We start from the raw sequence: 9,388 nt of genomic DNA, 5'->3' as shown, positions 1-9,388 counted from the left end.
ATATATATATATATATATATATATATATATTAACAACAACTATATCAAAACCCTGAAAGGAAGCTTGATGAGGTTTTAGATTTGTTTTTCAATAAATATAAGTTTGAATCTTTTCAAAACTACTATAAGCTTATATAATTATTAATTGTAAAATTTATAAAATTAATCAAAATATATATAAATTAGCCCAAATATTTATATTTATTAAAATAAAAACAACAGATATATCAAATATGATGATTGCCTCTTATCATGAGAAAAATAATGTTTGATAATTGACATAATACAGCTAACATATACATAAAAAAAATAATCAAACTCGTGATTATTAGAACAAATTCAAGATCTCAGTTGAGCTTCCTTTCTTGGATTTCATGGTTTTGATATAGTCGTTGTTTATATATATATATAAACACACACCATTCCTCGCTGTGATTCACACATCCATCATGAATTTCATGGAGACAGCCAATGAAGATAGTTTCCAAGAATTTGTACTCAACCTTCCTCGTGGGAAAGACTGGGATGGCGCTCCCCTCCTTCTTTACAATGATACGTGGTATCCAGCCTACTGCATTAGAGGTGTGGTTTCCTTTCAACAAAACTTCAGGGCACAAGCCACCGACATAATAGTAGCAAGCTTGCCAAAGTCAGCTACTACTTGGTTGAAGGCACTCACCTTCTCGGTTGTAAACCGAGATCGCTACAGTCCCAAAGAGAGTCCCCTGACCACCACCCCACCTCGTGAACTGATGCCCTTCTTTGAGAATGATCTTTACTTGAAAAGCCCGAACCCAGATCTTGATTTTCCTCCTCCAAGAATCCTTGCTTGTCACACACATTACACGTCTCTGCCACAGTCCATCAGAGATTCCAACTGTAAAATTGTGTACATATGTAGGAATCCTTTGGACCAGGCTGTCTCTTATTTTCATTTCCTTCGAAACATAGTGTCAGGCAGCACAAAACCGTTATCATCAATTGATGAATGTTTCGAGAACATATGTCGCGGTGTTCAGAGTCACGGACCCTTTTGGAATAGTATGTTGAGCTATTGGAAAGCAAGCTTGGAAAGACCAGACAAGGTGTTGTTTTTGAAGTATGAGGAGCTGAAAGAGGATATTATCTTGAACTTGAAGAGGTTAGCAGAGTTCTTGGGCTTTCCCTTCACCGAGGTAGAAGAGAAAGAAGGGAGTTATTGAAGAAATTTCAAGATTGTGTAGTTTTGACAATCTCAAGGATTTGGAAGTGAACCGAAATGGTGTCCATTCTTCAGGATTTTCAAATAGTGCCTTCTTCAGGAAAGGAGAGGTGGGAGATTGGGGCAATCATCTCACTCCTTCCATGGCTGAACGTTTCTGGAAGATCGTGGAAGAAAAGTTGGATGGATCTGGTTTAACCTTCAAATTATCTCAGTAAGTACTACCAAATTAGCATCGCCACTGTTAAACTTTATGCTTTTCCTTGGCCTTGATCTTTTCAGAAAATATCAGAACTTGTGTTGTTTTGCGCGAGCCTGTGTTTCAGTTGCTTACTCTTTTTTTATACCGAAGATTTTTATTGAGAAGGCTCTTCATATCAACCACAGAATAGTAGCCCAGTACTAGTATTTGCTCAAGGATTATGAAAATTCATGTTTTACCTCTCAATTAGGCGTCCATTTGTAGATGGATTAACGGATTTGACAGGTAATTTCACAAATATTATCAAGATAGATAACGTAATCTGCCATCTGCAATTGTTGCTCGACACGTGATTTTCCCCACCTCCGTACCTTCATCCTCTTTCCTTTTCTTTTTGATAGACAGGCGCTTTCTTTCAAGAAAGGTCACTGGATAGCAACTCATCCTGAACCGTACGTAGTAGCTGCTTCCGGTGGGGATATCTTCCAAGAAATCCACCCCGGCCCTGATTTTCTCCTCTGAGCATATCAAGATAAAAGGATCTCGCTTAAAAAGCATGCCAAATCTCCTCGTCACTCCAGCCCAAACTCTTCATCACCTCAATTTTCTTCTTCCGAGTCGATTCACCGGTAGATAACATCACTCTAAGAGCGTGTATGAAAACAGTAGCATTCGGTTTGAGTCCTAAATCCTTGAGAGCTCTCACTTCATAAATAATCTTATCACGTTTTTGCAGTATAGTTCTTGGGTACAAGATAATCATTTTTTGCAATCCTATCAAGTATCAACAGTCTCTCCCTCCTCTATCAACAAATTATAATTTGGTTGCGTAGTGGCCTTCGAACTCACCGGTAACAGCCACGAAGAACGCTTAAGAACCACCATAACGTTCTCATCCTGAAGGTCATGTATGATACCTCTACTTTGTAAGTTTGATCAAATTAATCCTTTTTTATTTTAATTTGGCAAAACAAACTTATTTTCCTTCAGTTAGATACAATTCGAGACTCTCCTCACAATTATTACATCGTACAATTCGCAAGACAGTTCGGTTGATTAGAACCTTGAATGATGGGGCTTAAATCGTTTATAATTGGAGTTAGAAAGTTTGATTTGACAAACATTAAAGAGAAGCATTTGTCTTGAAAAGGTGTTCAAAATAAAGGGACCATTTTAATAGCTCTTAATCCTAACTGAACTCGCAAAGATGGGAATAATTTGCAATTTGGTATAGTTACAAGTTAGTCCCCAAACTATAAGCATTATTCCAATCCAGTCTTCAGACTATGAAACATGTCATTGTATCAATACAATTTTCAGCTTCATTGGGCAAATCTAACGTTTGATTTGTGAAAAAAAAAAACACCATTTATGGATTTACAAAATCTGTATATTTTCTCTAAAATTCCCCAGAAATTCACTTTTCTTTTAGAAATAAGAGTTTTTTTTTTTTTTTGAAAAATGGGTTTCGTATACATTATTTGTAGAAAATTAGCAACCATAAATTGTTTCAAATATGTCTACACATGGTATCACATAAAATGTCTCAATTTTTTTATTTTTTTTTATCATTTCCATTGACAAAGCATGTTTCTTCGTCTTTCACGTGAGATCATATAGAATTATATTATTGTATTTTTTTTGGCATTACAATTAAATCATGTTTTTAATTTTTTGTGTTTTTAGATTTTTTTATTTGTCATGTTAAAAATAAAATTTTAAAAATAAAAAAATTATTATTTTAATATATTTTCAAGAAATACAATAATTTAAAAAACAATATCTACCACGCTCTCAAACAATTTTAATATATAAAACCAAACATCTATTTTTACATGATAATAATTTGTTTTATGAATTTGACAACAAAACTATTTAATCCAAGACCTCATCGCATTTATTTTTATTTTTTTGCAAAAATAATCATCAGACACTCATTGATAAATAATCGTAATGTTTTAGATGCATTGGTGAGATTACCATAATTATTTGAAGAAAAAAAAACATATAATAGTATTCATTATTAAATTAAATGATTACATATATCTAGTGTTTACACAAAAAGGGCATTTTTCTTATAATCTAACAAAAATTGTGTAAAAAAGGGAAAAATAAAAGAAATAGGTAAGAGTTAAATAATTTATAGGATAACTGAAATTCTTTATAATTTGAAGACTATAACAATGGAACCAATTCTTTACAAGAATTTATTTCAACTATATTTTAGTAAATTGAATTGATTTTATTTGTTAATTGAATTTTTTCATATAAAATAAGCTTTAAAATTTAAAATTATAGAATTCATTTAACTCGAGTAAGAAAAACACATCATTTATTTAATTTATTCTTATTCCTAAAAAAATTATTTCAAATATACTTGCTAAAGAGAAAAGGAAAGATATTAGCGAGATTAATTTTTAATTAATTATTTATGAAGTAAATCACACCTTCTTTTACCATGATTTGCAAATCTAAAAAATTCCTCATTTTAATTAGTGGTAGGATTTTTTTATATTATTTAGATAAAAATTAGATAAATAATATTTAAATTATTTAATTTCTACTTGAATCTAAAATCCTCAAACCACATTTGAGAAATAACACCGTGGCTGATTTGTACTTATTTATTAAAAAAACACCAAATAAATGAATGAATGAATGAACGAACGAACGAACGAAGCTGACATCTTCCATTTCTAATTTTCTATACTCAAGACGATCGGGTAGATTTTTGAGGTGTGTGAAAGAGAAAGAGAAAGCAGCTCAAAAGAAGAAAGAAATACTCACAACCCCTAGTGTCACGGCTAAGTCTGGTATTTTGTTTCTCTGTCCTTGTCTTCCTTTATTTGTTTTGCTTTGCTATGAATAATCATATTTGGTAGATTGCAATTTCTCCTTAATGGAAAAGGGTTTGATTTTTAACTGTTTGGATTCAATTTGGTTGAAACCCATGTTTTATTTTTGGTGAATTTGATGTGTTTTGATGCAGAATTTGATTTACCAAGATGACCACAGTTTGCCCTCTTGTGAAAGCTTCAAGGCCTGATGATGGGTCATCAAGAAAACCAGGGGAATGTCCGGAAAAACATGCGGCCGAGCATGAGGGAGGAGGGAAAGCAAAGAAAGAATCTGTTGGTGCATCTGCTACCGTTTCGCCGAAATGCCCTTTTGGATATGATTCTCAGACATTTAAATTGGGACCGCATAGTTGTATGATATGCCAGGCACTTCTTTTTGATTGTAGTAAATGCGTGCCATGTTCTCATGTTTATTGCAAGTAAGGAGATGACAGAATGAAACTCTATGCTATGATGTTTATTTGCTTTTGTCTGTGTTTCATAGTGGTTTGTGTAATGTTTGTGAATCGGTTTCTTTTTATTGGATTAGAGTTTGTATTTCGCGATTCAAGGACTGTCCATTGTGTGGAGCTGATATTGAGAGGATTGAAGCTGATACGGATCTCCAGAGTGTAGTTGATCGGTTCGTTGATGGTCATGCTAGAATCAAGAGGTCCCATGTTGACATGGATAAAGAGGGGAAAGTAGGTGAGAATAAAAAGGTGATATACGAGGATGTTTCTTTGGAGAGAGGTGCTTTCTTGGTGCAACAAGCCATGAGGGTGAGTTGAGCTTGTTATCATACCTTCTCTGAGTTTCCATTGTCCTTCTAATAGATGTTATTTTTAGGTTCCTTGGGATTATCCATAGGAGTGAAATACTCGACCAAACTTTTTTATATCAACATTGTTATTTTGTCTTAGATACGATTACCTCATCAAAATTGTCAAGGTATTCTATATTAGCGGAAAGCTTCTCATAAATTTCTTTTCCATTCTGCTGCTTTCTTCTCCAGTTTAGAACTTATCCTCAACTATCTTTTATGTTCTTGGTTGGTGTCTAATTAGTTGTTATTGCAACTTCTAGTTGACTGTTCTCTTGTTTTTTGACCTTTCATGTGTAGGCATTTCGTGCACAGAATGTGGAAAGTGCTAGATCAAGACTGAGTCTTTGTGCAGAAGACATCCGAGGTCAGATAGAAATAGCAGGGAGCACATCGGAATTGTGTTCACAGCTTGGAGCAGTGCTGGGAATGCTTGGGGACTGCTGGTCTGTCATCTCTCTTTCTCTTTAGTTTGTTGCTAGCAACTCATTATATGCTGCAAGTTCTTGTGTTTGGAAAGCTAATCTTGTTGGAGCAAGCACACAATGGTTTAAGGACAACGGTAGAATGAAAAGGATTAAACAGCAACATCTGAATTTGGCTAGCGAATTGAGATAAAGGATTCCTTTAGCCAACTCCAACTAGTTTGGGACAAAGTTAAGGAGAAAAATAATTCTCATATGGTATTAAGATGTAGTTGAATTGAATGGAGAAATTGAAACTGAAATGGGGCTGGGGAAAACAAGTTTTTTTCTCAGTAAGATCATATATTTATTTTGAATTTTTTTTTTATAAGCACCGAACTATTTGGATTAAGTTATAAGCATCAAACTATTTAGATAAAGTTATTGCTTTAAAAAAAGATGTTCACATAAGGACACTCTTCACATGGTTAAAACCTCGATGCAATGAAAATATGTTTCTAAAAACAATCTATCTCAATTTCACTAAAAGAAGTTGAGGAACCCATGCACTTTTGAATAGATGATGAAATGATTGAACTATATTCATTTATTAAGAGCGTTCTTTCCATGGGTTGTGCTGTCATCCAAGTATTCCTAAAGAACCAACTCCTTACCATCAAAGTGGCTTTTCATTTTCCATAAACAATTATATGATGGACAAGTTGATTAAAGATGTTAAATTGTTATTGCAATGCTACTTTGCACCATGGTTTTGCATTGATGAAATTGTTGACGTTGCTGACTTATAGCTGGAATAACACCCGCAGCATGGTTTGCACCGATGAACTAGGAATTACCAAGCCTGAATCATCTTTTTCACACTCAAAAGGATTGTCACGTCCTTGAGTAGACAAAGGAATCTGATCTTGTAAATGATAGTTTTAAGGACATGCAACCGATATTAGAGGCTATCTATTCTAAATCAGTATGTTTTGCTGATTTCTTAAAAAATTCTTATGGGTTTCAATGTCTTCTTTCAAAGTAATGGTTGGGTCCTCATTAATTTACTTTGACTAAAATCTCTACTTATCATGTCTATTCCAGTCGATCAATGGGGGATGCTGGCTCTGCAGTTTCTTACTTTGAAGAGAGTGTAGAATTCCTATCAAAATTGCCTGCAGCCGATCTGGAGGTTAAAATTTCACCAGTGTTGGTGCCTGTTATTGTAGACGTGATTTTACCCTCCCAACCCTAATTCTTTTGGAATTCTTTCCTTGCAGATCATGCATACACTTTCTGTTTCACTTAATAAAATTGGAGATCTCAAATATTATGACAGGGATCTGGAAGCTGCAAGATCTTACTATATCCGTTCTCTTAATGTGCGACGTGATGCCATCAAACATCATCCTAGTGTTTCATCCCAGGTCAGCATACATTTCTTTTTCTCCTAGCACGTGCCATCTACGTTGTTTATTATCATTTATCATGCTCTAGGACTTGAGGTACAGGTGGATTTGTGATACGTTCTACGACTCGGAGGTGGACTCTTGTATAGCAATGAGAGGGACCATGGCCTCCCAGTTTTGAGATTTTTCATGACTGTTTTGTATGATACTCTATAAAGAGCATTTTTCTCTGCATGCTTGCCTTCCTAATGAAAGCATAAGACACGAGCCTTGTACTCGTCTTTCTTTCCAATCCACAATGATGTGATAAAACAGCATGCGTGCTTATGCTTGTTTGAGAAGCTTCATATTTCCAGGCTTCCTTCGTATTTAATATTCTCTATCCATCCTTTAATTACAGACCCTGGATGTGGCTGTTTCCCTTGCAAAAGTTGCCGATGTGGACAGGACTATTGGTAACGAGGATGCTGCACTGGATAGATTTCGCGATGCCATAAAATTGTTGGAATCCTTGACATTAAAGCCTGAGGAAGCTGGCCTTGAGCAACGGGTAGGCATTCTATGTGGGCTTGTTAACTATCATAATTATCTGGAATCTAGATCCTAAGCAAGTGACTGATAATTAGTTTGCAATCGCAGCGTCTTTCAGTGCTGGAATTTCTTAACACTCAACTCGCAGAGAAACAGTCTGGCTGAACTTCCCAGAGTCTGATATCATGCAGAGGAGAATCAATCAACACAAAGATAATCCTTTTTTCTGTATATATGGAGAGTTAACTTTTATTTGTAATAAGCACGGTCGAGCAAACAATGGCAATCATCCATGGATTCAAAAGCTTTCTGAGGAGAGGCAGACCTGGAGCATGGGTGGTGGCCATATCCCATGCTATTTCTTTTGCAAATTTACCCAACCTGGATTTAGTATTACACAAGTAATTCAAGAATGTTACCTGCAAGTGGTCTTCGTGCGACACTTATCTCTTATAGCCATGGATCAGATGAGCGCTGCCTTTGATGTGCGAATACGGTTCTTCCACTCCTTGTTTTAACTCTGTTGATATGCATTTTTTCCTTGTGAACAAAAGTAACTTCCTGGGCTCGTCCCAGTTATTTTAATGGAATGCACATAAATATTTGTACGCAACACTTATCGACATACGTTGAGCTTAAATTTGCAGGCTTGTTGGCTCCAATATTCTTTGGACTTGTGCCAGCAATATTGGCGCTATGTAATATTGTGTCTCTAGTGTTTTATTTGCTTGAAAAAATATTAAATTGATATTTTTTTAATATTTTGGTTTTGATGTTTTTATGTTAAAAATAAAAAAAATCTAGAAAAATAAATTATTTTAATATATTTTTAAAAGAAATATTTTTAAAAACACAGCAGACATATATTTAGTTCTTTGCTTTAATTGTTACTAAATAATTGATTGTGTGGTGGGTTAGAGTAATTTTTTAATGTAAAAAAATATTCGTAAATGTATTTTCTAATAAGAAAAAAAATTAAACTATGTGAGGGTTATCTAATATGATCCAGTCAACTTGGTAGGTTTATAGGTAAATTGATTAAAAAAATATAGTTTGATTAAAAAAATTTCAAGATTATTATTTTTTAAATATTGAGATAACATATTGAATCAACCCAGATTAACCTATTAAATCCACAATCGAGATCATGAGAACGATAACTTCATAGAAAATAAATCAAAATAAATTCTGAAGTCCAATTTTTAATCAACACAACATTGAAGGATGAAATTGAAAAAAAAATCAATTAAAAAAAAAGATAAAAAACTTCAGTTAACCTACAAAACTCACAATTCAAATTACGAGACTAAAATAAAAATATAAAAATCAAATCAAAATAAACTATAAAGTTCAATGCTCAATAAAAAATTAAAGCATGAGTTAACTTACAGTCTAATCATGAGTTTGAGACAATCTCATATAAAACAAATTAAAATAAATTATAAAACTCAATTCTCAATCAAACCAATATTGAATGATAAATTGAAAAAAAAATCAATTTAAAAAACTCAAGTCAACCCAAAATTAACCCGTCAGACCCACGATCAAAGTCATGAGACCAAAAACTTTTATAAAAAATAAATTGAAATAAATTACAAAACTCAATTCTAATAAAATCATTATTAAAAGATAAAACTGAAACCAAAAAAAATATCAGAAAACAAAAAAAAATTACTATCAATTTGTGAGGAGGTGAGCAATATATTCAGCAAATATAACATCGTTTTGGACTCGTCAAAACAATTACCCGTAGCTACTATATTAATGTTGTGGGTCTAAATAATATGCAAGCTTGTCCGTCCTACATGGATTGTAATAATTTCTAGTAACATCATGGACTGCCCATCTCTGGAAACTTTCGCATGGAGTGGCTTGTGTATGATTCGATCAGTTCCAAATTGAGGTGGAGAGAGGAAAAGAAACCACGGGCAAGTTCTTGCTTTTTTGGTTGACAGTCGAGGTTCCCTCGTATCAATTTTCA

At 33.8% G+C, this 9,388-nt stretch overlaps 1 protein-coding gene and 1 pseudogene across 2 annotated transcripts; both read left to right on the top strand.

Annotated features, from left to right (window-relative positions):
• The first annotated feature begins 317 nt into the window (after positions 1-317).
• LOC127905295 (cytosolic sulfotransferase 15-like) lies at positions 318-1,582 on the top strand (annotated as a pseudogene).
• A 2,465-nt stretch (positions 1,583-4,047) lies between these two features.
• On the top strand, positions 4,048-8,020 carry LOC7476807 (protein NCA1). 2 transcript variants are annotated; one of them, XM_002297666.4, is made up of 8 exons: positions 4,048-4,216; positions 4,393-4,680; positions 4,791-5,022; positions 5,364-5,509; positions 6,572-6,659; positions 6,748-6,894; positions 7,277-7,426; positions 7,516-8,020. In XM_002297666.4, exons 2-8 carry the CDS (start codon positions 4,409-4,411, stop codon positions 7,570-7,572), a joined length of 1,092 nt encoding a protein of 363 aa, XP_002297702.2. In that variant the 5' UTR covers positions 4,048-4,216; positions 4,393-4,408; the 3' UTR covers positions 7,573-8,020. The 2 variants fall into 2 exon arrangements, with proteins under 2 accessions (XP_002297702.2, XP_024452406.2); XM_024596638.2 differs by lacking the exon at positions 4,048-4,216 and adding an exon at positions 4,226-4,312.
• Positions 8,021-9,388: the final 1,368 nt, after the last annotated feature.

Source organism: Populus trichocarpa, chromosome 1 (genome assembly GCF_000002775.5).
Source record: "Populus trichocarpa isolate Nisqually-1 chromosome 1, P.trichocarpa_v4.1, whole genome shotgun sequence".
Classification (NCBI taxonomy): Eukaryota; Viridiplantae; Streptophyta; class Magnoliopsida; order Malpighiales; family Salicaceae; genus Populus; species Populus trichocarpa.
The sequence above is the reverse complement of the archived record's forward strand: the minus strand, read 5'-3'. Positions and strand labels throughout refer to the sequence as shown.